Here is a 17,860-nt window from a genome sequence, read left to right on the forward strand (position 1 = left end):
GAAAGTTATAACTGAATTACTTTTTTTTGTAGACATAATGGTTAATATACTATTAAAACAAACTGAAATTTTACCTTTTATCAAATTGAACCCGCCTCTCCATCGGGTAGATGCTGATGATGTCAGCATCTGCCCTCCGCTTTTGTTACTGTGGCAACCAATGAGATTGATAGTAAAACTGCAGATGGTCTGTCGGTTAGCATGCTAGTGTTAGCCACACCGCTATTTTAATGCAGATACCATCATTATTGTAGTCCGGATATACCCCAGGGTTGATGTTTTACGTTACACTGAAGAAGAACAAGCTCAGATATGAAGTATCAGTCTTAGCTCGCGACAACTGAAGTTGGAATGGTCTTTTTTAATCTATTTAGAGTTGAGTTTTGATCATCCTGCACAATTACACCTGTCAGTCTGCCTCATCATCTGATGCTGTGTGCAGGATATGACATTATTTGGGAAGTTTGCTGGTCACAGTGGTCAGGAGTAGCATTAGCGTGGGCTTTTGTTTTGTGTCGATCGTAGTGTACGTGTACTGTAGTGTAGCGGTATCGCCTGTTAGCGAGGGCACTGTCAGGTATACTAGCCCTGAAACAGGACTGTCATAAGTACGGGCGGCATGTGAACGATGGCTATTAAACTCTGTGAAAACGTGTCCTGTCCTGAGAGCGAGATTCCTGTATAAATACTTTCAGCTGCGGATCTGGGACTGGGAATATAGACGCTCCTATAGTGTTCTTTTCGCTTCTAATATATCTACCGTATAACAGCGCACCATGGTAAGTTTGGGATTTACCGTACTTGTCAAGTACTGAAATGCCGTTTTCATGTTTCAAGTTTTGAACACTTCTAACGTGTCTAACGTAAGTCATCGAAAAGAGCTATTTCTTGTCTACTTTGAGGTGTTGACATTTGGTAGGAACTATCTTTTGTCTCATTGAAATTATGTTTACTTCAGTTTAATATGGGCGTTTAAGAGTTTTATCTGTTTATAATTAAAATGTTGCAATATTTCTGGCAATTATAACAATGTTCTAGGCAACAACTACATTAGCTAAAACAGTAACTATGATTGAAATGAAAGTGAAAATGGCCAAAAGGGAAATGATTTTGCTATAGGAGGAGTGATATAGGGCCTGTAAAGATGATCCAACTATACATGTGATATCAATGTTGCTGTGCCAATGCCAGAACCCAGTCAGTTGTGACATGCATAGCTGACAAAGCTCACTTGTTCTTCTGAACAGCTATAAGGTGTGGCCCTTCTTTTATGTGGCTTTCTTATTGCATAATGTGTTCTGCAATAAAAAATCACTATTTCTGCCGGCTATACTACTGTAGCCTATATGTATTAGCTCACTCAGTCCCTCTGCTCATACTGTAGCTCGGAGCTACAGTATGAGCTGTAGCTCGGAGCTACAGTATGAGCGGAGCTCTAGGGACTGAGGTCCCATATGTGGTTAATAGTAATACTGTATTAAAGTTACTGGCCTTCCAGAACTGGGTAGTTCAACCACAGAAATAGGTAAAGGAGCAGATTACCTGGGTCAGATATCATATTAAGCCATCGTTTGAAAGAAATATGCAATTCCATGTGGCATTATTAATTTATTATTCATTCCTTATTTATGGAAGAACAGGACACTTATCGTATTCTTATTGACTATCAATTCAAATGTAGGCTAGCTAATGTTCTCACACTTTATTTTATATTGTGAAAAATGTAATCATTTTGTTTACATACATTGTGATCTGGTCTGATAGAATATGCAATAAAACAGTTGATTCAGCTTACTGTCTGACTGTTTTTCTGTAGGTTATTATGTGACTTCATGGGGCCGTGCCAAGGATTGTCCACCTGCACAGTGCACACACATACTCATCCCCTCCCCTCCATCCCCCACACACTTAAACACAAACATACTCACCAGTCTCCCAGGCTCTTGCCAACCCCCGGCGAAACTTGGATCCTTCCAACCACAGAACTACCCTACATACCCCATTGTGGAGCTGTCCTGAACTCTGTCGGATTGGATGTTACATGGATTCTGACTGAACATAAGAGACAGTGAAGAGCACCATACTGTAGCGTTCTTACTGAGCCAAAAGCCAGCCAATCCGTGCTGGTATATCTTTGATCATAATCAGAGGATACAATATCAAGGTACACTGTTGGCAGGATGCCAAACTGAATTGGATTTTCTACTATAACCTTTACAGGACATGAAGACCAGTCACCAAGTGCCTGTTTTGCAGTCAACACTGAGTGGGATTTTTTGGTCTTTTCTTTTTTTTTTTTTGCAGTATAAAGGTTGTCCTGGTGAATAAAGAGTGAATTGAGAGTGAAATGCAGGAAGCTGCGATCCATGGATCTTAACAGGTTGTTGCCAAACCTCTCATCCTGATCACATCCCTCTTTCTGAGTACAGAAACGACAGTTTAAAAAAAATCAACATGGATTCTTTATCAGTCTAGTTGGATTTTGTCACAGCATCTATGTCAACCATCCTACTTCTTGCATTTCTTCACGAATACACATTTGAGACCATGAATACCACATGTCATATCAGCAGGTCTATCTGTAGTGTTATAGGAGATTGATAAATTGTAGTCATATTATCCATCCATACAACAGAAGAATGTTGCCTAATAAAAAAGAGCCACTTATGGAAGGAGAAGAGCAGGAGACGGTGGACAAGGAGGTCCCCAGCCTCCCTGAAAAAAGGAGACCCAGGGAGGGGGAGGATGAAGACCGAATACCGCTGCGTCGCTGGGTGATGCACGGGGCCGTGATGTTCGGCCGCGAGTTCTGCTATGCCATGGAAACGGCTCTCGTAACACCAGTGCTGCTGCAAATAGGTGAGACCGAGGCAAGCATCAAGCACATATTAATACAAGGTGATGTAGTGAGAGTCTTGTGCATGCCTTGTGGTTTTGACGACCTATATTATTTCAGATTGGTAATCGGTTCATATATGATTGTGTAGATGAGGCTATGGTACCTGTCCAAATGCTACTGCTCTACAGAGGTGGCTGTGTTCTGATTTTAGCACAGCAGTCACTGAAAAGGTTGCATAGCTGTAGGCTGGTGAAATCTGTTGGTGTAGCTTTGCCAGAACTTGATTTTCACCTGCTGTGTAGTTGGCTGCATTTGCCTTGGCTGATTTTACAAGTTGCTTGTCTTATACACAGATAAGCCGCTGTATGATCATGGACATGGTGTGTGTGTATAGGAATGCCATGTGTGGTCATATTGTGTACTAGGAGGCCATGTTGCTGTCCACTTTTCTAGAACAAAGTGGACAAAACATCACATGGAGAAATGGCCATGATCCTAAAGATCAGCATGAACAAGAGTGGGATTGTGGAGCTACTGTAACATGCAGGGGTAGAAATGAAATGGTGTCCATTGGTAGTATTATCTTTAGGGCTGCAACAGTTAATCCAAATATTAATGTAATCTATTATTTAAATAAAAACATTGATTTTAATAAAATACCTGATTTTGCGCAAAATAGCCGATCTAAAAGCTCACAATTCAACGCATGACCTTTGAACTTCAGCTATTTTAGCTAATTGTTGTACAGTATGAGAGCTTAAAGGGATTTCTCACTTTCTAACATGTTTGAGGTCATTTTAACATCTACTCAGGCTTTTGTGAGCGCCACAGTTTTTAAGTTGCTTGATTCAGTAATGAGATATTTTTCATATTAATTATCAGACACGCCCCTTTCTACAGTATATAATCCATTGTACTTCAAACGCCATTTTAACCATGTTAGATTCATTGAAAATACGTGTCCTTGGTTCTGGTAATATTGTCCTAATTTGTAAGGGGCCGTGTTTTGTCATTTACTTTTTTGGAGAAAAAATTTAATAAAAAAATAAAATACATTAAATGTTATTGAAAAAACAAATGGAGTTTTAAGTTACAACTGGTTTAATATTGGGGGTGTGTCTGATTAAATGAATATCTAAATACTGAATCAAGCAACTTTCAAGCTCACAAAAGCCAGACACTAAATATTCCTTTAGTGCGTAAACTGGGATTTATTTTGGGCATCCCCACTTATTAGCAATTATTTAGGCTTCAGAACAGATAATGTTCGGTTGAATAAACACGCATGAAATTTTCATCCTATTTTGTTTGTACCGGTCTTTAAACACAGTTACATAAACATAGTATAGATGCACTGTATAGTCCAATGGGGCTTTATAGCCTATGCAATTTTTCACATCAATTTGTATATATATAAAATGTATTATAAAAAAACTGCTTTCAGATTACGCGATTAATTGAAAAATGTATCGATAGAAGAATAATCGCAGAAAATAATTGATAGCTGCAGCACTATCGTCGTCTTATCAACTGCTCTGGGTTGTACCAAGGTGTTATGTGATTGTGAGCCTTTGTGTACTGTCCAGTAGTCGCCAGCCAGAGGGTATGAAGCTAGCCACCAGGTTTGCCACCATAGCAGAAATGGAACAAAAGGCCTCTACTCCTGGCTAGGTATGACAGGAATGTCTAACACAGCACATTTCACTCACTGTTTTCCTACCGCTTAGAATATTGTTGGGGAAAAGTGTGTTTGAAAAGTCTCCTTCAAAATCCATCAAGAGGTATTTTGAAACATTCCACTGCTCCCAAACACTCATTTCCTGTTTTGTTCATATTTGTAGGCTCTCCATTGTGGTGATAGGGGTAATGTGTTGACATACTGTTGAATAGTTTCTTTAACTATGGACCAAGATCTGAAAGAGGCCTGTGACCACTTCTACCCCCCCCCCCCCCCCCCCCCCCCACACACACACACACATGTATTGTTTATTATCCATTATCCAACAGATTAAATCAAATTCATTATCTTTAGATTATGGGCTGAAGGGTTAAATAACCATCTTGATAATTGCCTCAGATAAGCTGCTGTATCCTCGCTCCCCTGTGTGTAGAAAAGTCCAAAGTCCCTTTAACAACCAATTTCCTTATATATATAATTTTTTCATTATTACAACATCATCCAAAGACACATTAACCTCCCGGTCAGGTTGAATTGTACCAGAATGAGAAGAACAGTGTTTTTGCAGGAGTGGTTTTGTTACACATGGCTAGGTTTCACATGGCTTGCCAGAGATTTAACCGTTCATTCATTACATGTTTGTTAGAAAGGGACATGACTTTTAAAGTCAAAGATGCCCTGAATCATTATATATATATATATATATATATATATATATATATATATATATATATATATATATATAGTGATTATATCACAGATAAGGGGTGTGGTAATCTGTGAAGTAGACTAATCACAATACACCATGTGGCCTGGAGTGAATTATTACTTCAGAATAGATATGGCAACATGAGAATTATATCTTATCTTTTAATAACAATTTTACTACAAGAATATTTTTTACAAGAATATAGTGGTGGTATTTTGCTACTGTATACTTTTTTCCCCTTTTCAATCAAGTTAATCAAATATCTTTCTGCAACTTTTTCTGTCTTTTTAAGGTGGTCCCACAGTTATTTTTAACTGTTCAAAGACATCATATTTCTAACCATGGTATATGGTTATTTTATCCTACCTTAACTATCAAGCATCAGATTATGTAATTTGAGATTTTATATTTTTATTTACTTCATATTCTGTTGATCGCTATAATGATCAGAATATACATTCTGGCTTCTGAATGAAATAAACTGAATCCCCTTAACCACCACTACATTTTAATGGATTTCACTTCAGGAACCACTTTAAAAACCTTTTGCTCTAAACTAACTAGAGCAAGGAAAAGGCAGTTTTGGTGTCCAGTTCACCAATCAAGGGAACTCAAACACACAAAACAGGAGCACTCCAATCAATCAGAACAAAAACAACTCTCTCACGATGTTCAACTCAAGAATGAACATTGTTTAGCTTGCTTATACTAATAATAGTCCATGTCATAACTTTTGTCACTCTTTAGCCAAAGTGCAGCCACTTGTACAAGGAGCACATGGAGGACAGGAGAGACAGAAAGTTTAACATTTCCCAGATTCCACGGATCTGAAGCTCTCTGAATTATGTGAGAGAAACGTGAGGAGAGGGAGGCAGCGTGGGTAACATGCATGTTGTTCCCTTGAGAATCAGCAAGGCACTCCATGAGAAGTTTCCATTGAAATCTATTGACCTTCCCTTTTCTTTTTTTTTAAAGAAAATGGAAAGTCTTGATATTTTTGTTAATGTCTCGCAGAAATCCTGTAGCTTGCCTTTTGTTTGAATCTAAGATTAATCAGTGACATTGTGTTTTATATGTAGCGTGTCATCATGACTACAGCAAGGCAAATTTTATGTGATATTGATTGAATTAGTTCTTAATCAATTATTGTTTTACATTTCTGACTGTCCTTGATATTTGAACAAGGTGAACCCTCTTGTAAACAAGTGTAATGCTTTATTGGGTCGTCCACTCACAGTTAACAGTCTTTGTATTGAGTTGTGCTTGAAATGTACTGTAATTCTGCAAACTGTTAATAAATATTTCAATCAATCAATCAATCCTCCCATGGTTTGCTGAGGGTTTAGCGCTGAGTTTTGGTTGTTAAAGGTTAAACTAGAGGAGATTTCAACGTCTTTGTTGAGGTACAAGTCGCTCTATTTCACTTCGTCTCTCTCTTTCTCTGTCCCTTGTTCTGTCTCTCTGACCCTTCGACCTAGTAGTCACATTCTGTTCTGTACTGAAGTTGCAACAGACCTCACTGTGTGTATCATTCTCATTGCAATGCAGTTTGTTATAGAACAAGGCTTTGGAAAGCGGTGTTTCTTTAATGATGGACAGGGATGCTTGGGATGTTTTGAAAGGCTATTAATAGGGTCATTTAATGAGCCTCGGTCCAAGGGGAGATTACATTTTCTCTTGGGTACGACCCAGGGGATTCAGACATTTAGACTAATGGTGTACGTACAGTATGTTGACGCAAACTGTGTGCCATTTCTCTAATCCTGTATACCGGTCCGGTAGTATACCTTTGATCATGTTCCCGCCTTGATTTTCAGGTAGCTTTGTCAAAGAGTTTCCTATATGCATAACTGTTTAATTGAACAATATCATGGAAAGTCACCTACTGAGTTTGCTTTTGGAACGATTTTCACATGAATAGCCCATGCTGTAAGGAAATGTATGTTGTTTTGAATCTTCAATCCAAGAAACCTTGGCATGCATTATGTAGCAGATGCCAGACATAGTTAGGATGATATTTAAAAATTGTATACATAAGTTATTTAGCTTTCACCTGGGCTACAAACCTGTTGTTGTTGTAATTCAAGGTGTGGTTTGAGACATGCCCACTCGACTTCCTCAAACTCATGTCCCGTCTTGAGTAAATGAAGGCATACCTAGGGAGGGTGGTATTTCTGTCACAGAACATTCATATAAACGGCATGTGAAATCTGTATAGTAGTGGTTCCCAAACTCTTAAATTAGACCTTTGCCCGGGTTCCAGACTAGTGAAAATAGCAGATCTTCAAGCTCACAAAGCGTCGCTTCGCACCATGTTATGAGCTTGTAGATTGGCTATTTTGACTACTTATTAAACGTATTTTTTCTTATTTATGGTGTTATTTAGATTTTTTTTTTATTTCTTCCTGAAATTACTGGAACGAAATAATTGCATTTTGTTTTAAATTCATGAAAGATTTTGCTTTTTTGGGAATGTCTTTCGTAAATGTTTTGATATAATAATAATAATAATAATAATAGTAATAATAATAAAATGTAGCTGCAAGCAGCAATAAGGTGGGACCAAGAAAAAAGACAATACGCATTAAGAACAATATGCACAAATAAGAATCATGGGCTGAGTTGTCCGTACCTGGATTTGAACACACAACCTTGTGGTCTAAAAGTGAGAGCTCTACTGACTGAGCTACACGGAGACAATCAGTGACTACAATGTAAACGGGAAAATCATTCAGTGTGTTTGATAACAATCGTGTGTCTTCGTTTTGGGCATGTCATTATCCATTATCACAGTGTGTTTTGCTGTAAATGTTTTCATGTACAAACTACTCTTCAACTGGGATTTCAGTTAGATTGTGTGTAGGACGTTTCACGCAAATTTCTCAAAAATCCAGGCAGAAAATCAGGTATAAGCATTTTTCAAACTGCTCAAAATGGCGGAAAGTCTGAGGGCGGAGCTTACTTGTCAAAGTGACATGTGTTCCACATGAGTCAAGGAACATGTGGAAACAAGTGCCATGACTTTTGGCCAAATGAGGCATGAGTTAAGCCTGTTCAAAGGTTTCATTTTCTAAAAAAACCTATAGGGTCCAAGTTCATGTGTAGAAGTTTTCGTGCATTTTTTTTTATATATATTTTTTTATGCCACGATTTTGTAACCCATTTTTCACCCCTGTGTTTTCGTGCATTTTGATCAAATATCCTGGGAGGAGATACATTTTAACTGTTTTTCATATAATTCAAAATGGCGGGTGATCTAAAGGTCAGAGGTCAAAAGTCAGAACATGAAAGTTGTTCGGCATGTGGAGACACATATGTGTATCAAAGTGTCATTGCCAACAGTGAAACGGTTCATGACTAGGGTTCGCATAGTCACCGTTTGGCATGGTCCTCTACCAGATTACCGACTGCACGGTTCAGCCAGAACAGCTATTTTTGGCGGAAGTAGGAGAAGAAGAAAAACACAAAAACAATAAGTGACCAAAGTCACTTTGCGACTTCTTTGTCCCTTAATAATAATTAAAAACTAAATGTAGGAAACAAAATATATAGGGGCCCATAAAAACCCACTGTTTGGGAACCAGTGCGTGAATACAGTGCCCAGGCCCAGCAGCTAGGGGTTAAGTGTCTTTCACAGGGACACTTCAACATAATGGGCCGGGGGCCGGTGGGCAAACAGGAGACCTTCTGATTCCCAGATGGCCTCTACCCATTCAGATGGCTGCCCCGTATGCCCTGCACTTACAATGGGCCTTCCTGTTAGACACATATAGTCCCAGATCAGATACAGTAGTTCCTTATTTCTCGGCATTGTCTGTTATTAAGCTGTCTGTTGACTAAATACTGAATGTTTACCTGCTAATAATTCATACAAAATTAAGTTAGAACTACTCTTACTTGAAATAGTCAGCCAATATTCTTATTTTAGTACCTTTTATAAACAAGACATTTGTTAACGTGTGTTCGTGTGCACGGCTGAACGCATGCACGCACACAAGGCAAGTTCACCCGTGTGTGTTTGTTCAGACTTCCTTTTTATTTTGATATAATAAAGAATATAAATAAATATCTTCATACTAATTATAAATGAAATGACTATCTTTGATTAATAACCAAGTAGTATAATTATGTACAGTATTGTGATTTAGACTTAAAGCTCCCCTGCTGTATTGTCTCTGTTTCCAGGTCTTCCAAAGCAGTACTACAGTTTAACCTGGTTCCTCAGTCCTATACTGGGTCTGGTTTTCACTCCTGTGATTGGCTCAGCCAGTGACCGTTGTACTCTACGATGGGGCAGGAGAAGACCCTTCATACTGGCCCTGTGTGTGGGCGTGCTGCTGGGAGTAGCACTGTTCCTAAATGGCTCCATGATAGGTGAGTAGGGCTGCAACAGTTGATCAAACTTAATCCAATCGGTCCCTATTTTGGGCTATAGGCAAATTTTTTATAAATAGTGAAAATTGACGATCTACAATTTCACAATGCATTGCATCGCACTGCCTTATGAACTTATAACACTATTGTGTGACCAAGTGTAAAATAACACTGATATACTGTATACTGTATAAATAAATGTACAAATGATGATAATGAATCACAAAAGTAATCGATTGAATAATGGTGAAGAAAATTATAGATAATTGCAGCCATTTAGGCACGTGAAAATGATCTAAAAAGAGAACTGAAAGTGCTAAACATACAGTATTTTTAGGTGCGTGAAAATGATCTAAAAAGGGAACTGAAAGTGCTAAACATACAGTATTTTTGTTGAGTGTAAAGACTGTGTCTTCTATTTGCTGCTATTATAGGTCTGTCCATTAGCGACACCCCCGGTAGCCAGCCATTGGGCATCATCCTTACTGTGGTGGGCGTGGTGGTTCTGGACTTCTGTGCTGACGCATCCGAGGGACCAATCAGAGCTTACCTTCTAGATGTGGCTGACACAGAGGAGCAAGACATGGCTCTAAATATCCACGCCTTTTCTGCTGGTAACATATAAAGCACATGATCAGACGCAGACAGGCACGCACATATTATACAATTTACAATGCAGAAAGTGCCAAAGTAGGACAACATACAAACCCAATAATCTTTGACACAGTTCACTAACTATTACATTACTTGAATAATAAATCAAATATATAATGTGGTATACAGTATTCTGCAATATCAACTTTATACTGACAATTTTTTGTGTACAGTATATAAGAAAAGTAATCTCACATATTGGCAGAATTGGGTTATTGTTGTAGGAACAAAAGGTTTATGTAACTGGTGATAGAGATTTAAAATGTTTCTGTTTTGAACATTCAGATTACATTTCAGTTTTAATTTCTCTAGTTCAGTCCTTTCAATAATCATCTCAAAATTAAAGTTTTTGCTGGAAAATTGCATTTTCAGGCCAAAGAAATTAATGTAAAAAAGTCAAAACATCCTTTTGCACACGCATGTTGCCCTTGTTTTGTTTTGTTTTGTCTTGAGTGGGTGTATTTATGTTCTCTCCATCAGGGCTAGGTGGTGCTGTGGGCTACATGTTAGGTGGTCTAGACTGGACTGACACCGCTTTGGGGCGTGCTTTTAAGTCCCAGGAACAGGTTCTCTTCCTCTTTGCCGCCGTCATCTTCATCATCTCTGTCACCCTGCACATGCTCAGTATCCCAGAGGGACCTTACAACCCATCCCTGCAGGCCGAGGCCACAGCAGATGGGGACTCCTGCAGTCAAGCCTCCTTAAAGCCCAAAAACAGCCTAGACCTGATTAGAGAGGAGGACGCCTTTGCTCACGAGGAGGGCAAACCTATAAATGTTGTGGACGGGGAATTGGACTTCCTTGATGTGGAACGTGTTAGGAGTAAAAGTGACTCTGCCTTAGCCATACCAGACGCAGCGAACATCAAACTGGATCCTGATCTTGACCCGGACTCGCATCATTTCCTGCCTGAGGTGCATTACTTGCCCTCAGAGACGCAGGACGAGGTTGACGATGTCTTCTCGTCAACTAACCATGTCGATGAGGCCTCATCGCCCCCTCTTTCTCCCCCTGTTCTACACCCTCCCCCTTGTGAGACGTCTCTCCCTGCTGGTGAGATGGTGGAATTTCAGCCCACAAGCCCTTTGGAGCTGCAGATCAAAGACCAGATGGATGGTCCGCATCCTCCGCTTCTAAAAGCCAGCCTGAGCACAGAGGACACTATGCTAAACACAAGGGTAATAAGAAGTGTAGTGGGGAGGTGCCCTAATAGAAAGTAATAGTGCGTTCACTGCTTTGATACTTTTTAATAGTGTGATTTCACTGTTCTCTTCCTCTGACCTGAGTGACCTCCAGGTCCAGCAGGATAAGGCTGTCAACGGAGTAAAAGAGCTTGTGTCCATTTGTGGTCCTTCCCGCCCTGGGAGAGTCCGCAGCTCCACCAAGCAAGGGAACCGCCTCTTCAGCACGTCGTCTCCATCCCGCTCACACCCACACACCTTCTACAGACAAGTATAGTTTCCAACGTCTTTGTTTAATACATGTTTAGTACTAATCAGAAATATTCTATGAATATAAATATTTTGCCTACGTATTTAAAACTTACGTAGGCATATACGGTAAAACATATACGCTACGTATATATGTCAACACGATGACTATACGTGGTGAGGTGGTCCCTGTCCCCCGTCTCTCTCTCTCTCCAGCCTTCCTTCACCTTCTCCTATTATGGAAGAGTGGGATCACAGCGCTGCCGCCTGCGTAAGCCAGCGTCTGGTGCTCCTCGTGCGATCACCTCCTCCCGCAGCCTTAATGACCTATGCGACATCCAGCGCCGCGCAGAGAGGCGAGAGCTGCAGCTGTCAGCCAGCAGTCTGTCGTCTGAGGGCTCCGACCTGGAGGGGGGCCAAGAGGGGGGAACCACTGTACGACTGCTCTGGCTCTCAATGCTGAAGGTAAGACCTGGAGGGGGGCCAAGAGGGGGGAACCACTGTACGACTGCTCTGGCTCTCAATGCTGAAGGTACTGTGTCATACATTTAGACCTGAGTTAAAAACTTTCACTTTAAAAGAATATATATTTAAACATTTGCGCCACATTTTTACGATAAAAAAATAGCAGATCTACAAGCTCATAGCACGCCACTCGGTGGCGCGCTATGAGCTTGTAGATCTGCTATTTTTCAATAGCTAAATTATAACATAATGTTTAAAACACCAAAAGGGGTTCCCGCACAAAATGGGTTAATACATTTTACATTGCAATGGCAAATAGCCGATCTACAAACTCACAATGCATTGCAACCTACTGTGGTAGATCTGCTATTTTTGTCAGAATGTTTGCCTATTTTTGCAGAATGTTTGCCTATAATGACCCAGAATACGGGCGCTAGGGTTGAAAGTGGTTAATTATAAGACAAATGAATGTCTTTGTGCCACTGGTCAAGGTGCGTACAGGACACTGGTCCTCTTATTTGTCATGTCATTAGTAATGCAAATCCTTCAATATTAGCATTTTATTTAGTTAATTCACAAACTGATTGCCACAGAGGTTGTTGTGTTAAAATAATCGTCTTGTAATCCATTGTAAAAGCTCCCTAATAAAGGAATGACTTTTTTCAATCAATTACCTTACATTCAAGGCGAAATAAATGATTGTGTTGTATTCTTTCACAGTGAATGAAGAATCCAAAACAAAATAGAATAACTGAATGAAAAATACATAACGACTGTGGCTGTGACTGTGGCTGTGCGACTGTGGCTCAAGAGGTAGAGCAGGTCATCCAATGATCCATGGGTCGGCGGTTCGAATCCCGGCTCCCGGCTCCATGTCGAAGTGTCCTTTGGCAAGACACTGAACCCCAAATTGCTCCCGATGTGCTGGTTGGTACCTTGCATGGCTTCCGCCGCAATCGGTGTATGAATGTGTGTGTGAATGGGTGAATGTAATGCACAATCTATGTAAAGCGCCTTGGATAAAGGCGCTATATAAATGCACCATTTACCATTTACCATAACTGACATTGAAGTGAGCATGATGGGATATGAATAGGCACACGGTGTTCTAATAAGTAGATATGTCAGTGTTTTGATCAGATAGAGCACATGGTATCACAATCACTCACTGCTTGCACAGCTTACTGTAAGAGTGGTTAAGTATAACAGTTATATTGGGTGGGTCAAGCCTCAAATATGTCTTATGTGAATATGGTGAAATGTATCAAGATAAGATTTTTTTTTACGTTTGCAGACTGGCGGCTCATCTGAGTTGTGCCTCCTCATATCCAGGTAGTAACACTGATGGCTGCTTGCTGTTTCTCCTCCACAGATGCCAAACCAACTGTGGCGGTTATGTGTGTGTCATCTCCTCACTTGGTTCTCTATTATAGCTGAGGCTGTGTTTTATACTGACTTCATGGGAGAAGTTATCTACCACGGAGACCCTAGGGTACTACACACACACACACACACACACACACACACACGTAGTTGTTGATTATAGACTACAGTGGGTCTGACCATGTGAGACTAATGAATATATGATCACGGTGCTACTCATTTTTTTCATTGATGTTTCTTTCAGGCACCAGCTAATTCCACTGAGCTCCTGAACTACAACAAAGGAGTACAGATGGGTTGTTGGGGACTGGTGGTCTACGCTGCTACTGCCGCTGTCTGCTCTGGTTAGAACACTCTGGGCTCCATTTTCGTTCGATCTTTCTAAATACACTGTTTGGGGATTTAGCAGTGGGGAAGGGGTGTTCCCCCACTAAAGTTGGTATTTTGGTTACCTGTCTAAGAGACGTGGGTGTCTGCAATCACTAAAAGCAGTGGTGATCAGTTTGTGCAATCTAGCCCACCCCTTAATTATTTTCTCTTTTTTGTTCCAGCCCTCCTTCAGAAGTATTTGGATAATTTTGACCTGAGCATTAAGGTCATCTATATCCTGGGAACCCTGGGATTCTCTATAGGTAGGCAGCACTGTTGAGTAGAGTAGAATGCAGAGAGGGATTATGATTCAATTTCTGAGCAAGGAAACTTTTTGTACTGTCTTGATGTTTACCAAAGAAGTAATTCTGATCTAAAATGCTTTCCTAACTCCTCACAGGAACTGCTTTCATGGCAATCTTCCCTAATGTCTACATTGCCATGGTGATGATCAGTAGCATGGGTGTCATCTCCATGAGCATCTCCTACTGTCCTTATGCTTTGCTGGGTCAATACCATGAAGACAAAGAGGTACAGTACACGCACGCATGAACACAGGGTCTGTCTCATTTGGAAAGATACAGCCTTTCTACCTAATTTCCTCATTAGCTTCCTATTTTGTATAAAAGATTACATAATCTGAGACAACATAGAAAGATTGTCACTATATTATGGAGAACCTCAATTTGATGGATATTGGGTTTTTTTTTTCATGCCTGATATGGTAAATGAGTATTATTTTGTAAACTACTTCAAGGTTACACAAAAGATTTAATTAGCTTTTTGTCTGTGGCAGTGATCCTCCCTTGTGTGTAGAGTAGACAACAACAAGGAAGGGGCGGAGACTCAACCACTGCTGCTGAGTAGCACAATGTACCTCTCGCAGGCTACTAATGACAGAGAGCGAGTCCAAATTTGTTCCAATAAAAATAATAATCTAAAGTCTGTCACTTGGAAATGTTTCAGTTACAGGCAAAATTAGCTAAAAAGACAACCGTAGTCATTTGGCATTTCATTTCCACAGGCGTCGTTTCTCATTAAAATCTCTCGAAATAAGTTTAAGAGTTCAGTTCTTTCCAGGAATATTAGGCTATTTCTGAACTTTATATGATAAATATAAGTCCTACTGTATCTAATATCATTATTAGCCAAAAGTCATTAGCACTTCATGTGTCATGTGATGTGTGACGCAGCGTGGAGCCTCCCGTTTCCATAGGAATCAAACCCATTGAGCTCACACAGTGTACACAGACTCACAACAAAACACCCTGAGGGCATCCGCCTGGGTGTACAGGGTTTGATGAGGTCTGGCCATATATGGAGCGTGTCTTGAGTGTACAGGGTTTGATGAGGTCAGATCAACATATGGAATGTCAGAACAGGTCAGCTCCATATATGGAAATCTAAGCGTTTGAGGTTTGAGGTCAGATGTAGAGTTGCTGACCAGCTCCATAATGCAGATCTAGGTGATGATCCAGTCTTCGCCGTGTACGTATGGCTACCCATGGTTTGATGAAGTCAGTGTCGTGCTCTTCATATATGGAGACGGCCATATATGGAGCTTGTCACAAGGTGTGATGGACTGACGGCCATATATGGCAGCGTGATGTGTCACGAGGCGTTAGGGACTGACAGGACAGCCATACTGTATGTGGTGGCGTGACGGAATGAGTTACGGGTTTTGCAGGTTTTCATAGTACAAATGCAACTATGGATGACATTTTGGAACTATTGATTTTATTTGCAGTTTTATTTTATTTGGAAGGAGAAGCTGAAGCTGAGGCTAGTGAAGTTGTTATTGATGTAACTGTAAACAATAAAAAGTAATGTACAGATGTAATGAATGTCTGAACGACCAGAGTGGACCTGGGGTGAGTTCCAAAGGTCTGAGCGTATTTCCAAACGCAGTGGAGTTTCCGCGACCACTTAGAACATTTATCAACCGTTTTTCATAATAATGGCGAGGCATGGTACGGAAAGTAGTAAGTACGGATCTTTGTCGTAATCAACCTTATTTCCTAAACATTTATTTTCCAACCTAGGAAACGTCCTTGCAAATGACACTGCCCTTTCTTTGTACCACATGAATTAGCAAGCTAACTTTATTTTGTATTTGTTATTCCTCCAGTACATTCACCATAGCCCTGAAAACTCTAGAAGAGGCTTTGGTATTGACTGTGCCATCTTATCCTGCCAGGTAAGCATTTATTTCACTCATTAAACTGTGAAGTCCCCTGGTAGTTCTAAATTGACCACAAGCTATTGATTTAGAAAGCTATAGAACCCACTAATGCCTGATAAATTGGTTTTAATCTGTTTACCCTAAGTCAAGAGGTTCATGCCATGTAGGCACTAGGCTTTCTGTGGGTTTGCTTATAATACTGGAATTCCCAGTTTCATATACAGTATCAGGTTCTGATGGTTTGAATGCTGGGTGCTGTTGTGGAGTAAGAGGGAAGTGTGACTGTATTTATTTTGTTTTTATGTACAGGTCTATATCAGCCAAATCTTGGTAGCATCGGCCCTGGGTGCTGTGGTTGATGCCGTGGGGAGTGTGCGTGTTATTCCCATGGTGGCCTCTGGCGGGTCCTTCCTGGGCTTTCTCACTGCCTGTTTCCTAGTCATTTACCCAGACGGGCAGGCCAGCAGCTCAGAACACACTGAAGTGCCAGGCCCTAACACTGAAAGGACCAACCCTGAGCCATCTCCGCTGAGACTGAAAGCCAAGGAGAGTTTTATAAAGGCAGAGCACCACTCTGTTGTCTGACAAGTAGTACTTAAGGTGTTTACAGACTGCCGTTTTTGCTTCTTTTTTCCAAAAAACGTGGTCAGTCTGCAGGGACTTTTAAGCCTTATTTTCTCTTTTTTTTTTAAATAATTTTTATCCCACGTGCCAATTATCTAATGTAATCCTGGGCGCTACACTTCCTCTGCCAACCTGGGGGGGCAGCGGACTGACCTCATGCCTCCTTCTATGCATGAGGAGTCCAAGCTGCTTCTTTTCACCTGACAGAGGCGAATTTCCCTGGCCGGACGTAGCGCGTGGAAGGGACACAGTTCCTTTCCCCTCCATCAGGCGCCCCGGCTGGCCAGGGGGAGGTAGTTTTAGAGACCAGGATTACGGCATGTTTTTGGGAGGGTATCTATACCCTAGGGGACACGGGGAGAACATGCAAACTCCACACAGAAAGGCCCTATCGCCAACCCCCACCTCGGGTATGGGCACTGATGACGCGGAGGAGGGAACACGCCGCCAGTGCCCACAGTGTCCCCAGTGGGAATCGAACCCAGGACCTTCTAGCTGTGAGGCGACAGCACTACCAACTGTGCCACCGTGCCCCCTAAGCCTTATTTTCAGTTGAAAATATGTAATATCTTGTCGAGCAGCATGTCAGACACCACTAAATTTGCCGCAAGGTACCCTATTCACCAATACTTTGTTACTGTAACGCCTTCAAACCAATTTTGCACAAATAAAACCCTTGGAAGCAATAATTAACAAGCATGCAAGCAGTGGCTTCTATTCCTGTGAGTCACAGACATAACCATTAGACTTAAGCATAGTTTTCTTTTGTTGGCCATTTGGCAACATTCCACCGTTTCTTGCAAACATCTCCAGTGTGCAGTGCAGTACATTTTTAGCTATATTTTACAAATGTTTCTTTCGTCGAATCTCAAATGTCCTGAATAGTTTTGAGTTGAACTTCCATTCACTGCATCAGAATCTCAGTCTCACTTGCAGAAATGCACTTGTTCCTTTTTGTTTGGCATCATGGTTCAGACCTGAGAGAGCACTTAACGGCACTGAATTGGCAGGCCACGTTTATAGATGTGTGGAGCTGATTCTTTTATTAGTCATCAACCTTGCTGAATTAGGCTGAGGTACACAATTCTCCCTAGGAATTGAAGGCTACAAGTAACCTACTCTTTGATGGTGTAAAAGCTAACACCAGTAGCTT

At 40.8% G+C, this 17,860-nt stretch overlaps 1 protein-coding gene across 2 annotated transcripts; it reads left to right on the forward strand.

The window, feature by feature from the left end:
• The first annotated feature begins 283 nt into the window (after positions 1 to 283).
• On the forward strand, positions 284 to 16,751 carry LOC308318803 (solute carrier family 45 member 4-like). Of its 2 annotated transcripts, none has more exons than XM_080768435.1 (13): positions 284 to 779; positions 1,817 to 2,898; positions 9,412 to 9,600; positions 10,035 to 10,214; positions 10,735 to 11,432; positions 11,551 to 11,706; positions 11,901 to 12,149; positions 13,522 to 13,641; positions 13,777 to 13,876; positions 14,084 to 14,164; positions 14,302 to 14,432; positions 16,030 to 16,098; positions 16,393 to 16,751. In XM_080768435.1, the coding sequence occupies exons 2-13, from the start codon at positions 2,640 to 2,642 to the stop codon at positions 16,666 to 16,668; spliced, it is 2,508 nt and encodes an 835-aa protein (XP_080624561.1). In that variant the 5' UTR covers positions 284 to 779; positions 1,817 to 2,639; the 3' UTR covers positions 16,669 to 16,751. The 2 variants fall into 2 exon arrangements, with proteins under 2 accessions (XP_080624561.1, XP_080624562.1); XM_080768436.1 differs by having other exon boundaries at positions 1,817 to 2,859.
• Positions 16,752 to 17,860: the final 1,109 nt, after the last annotated feature.

Source organism: Protomyctophum bolini (genome assembly GCF_963924005.1).
Source record: "Protomyctophum bolini genome assembly, chromosome: 7".
Lineage (NCBI taxonomy): Eukaryota > Metazoa > Chordata > Actinopteri > Myctophiformes > Myctophidae > Protomyctophum > Protomyctophum bolini.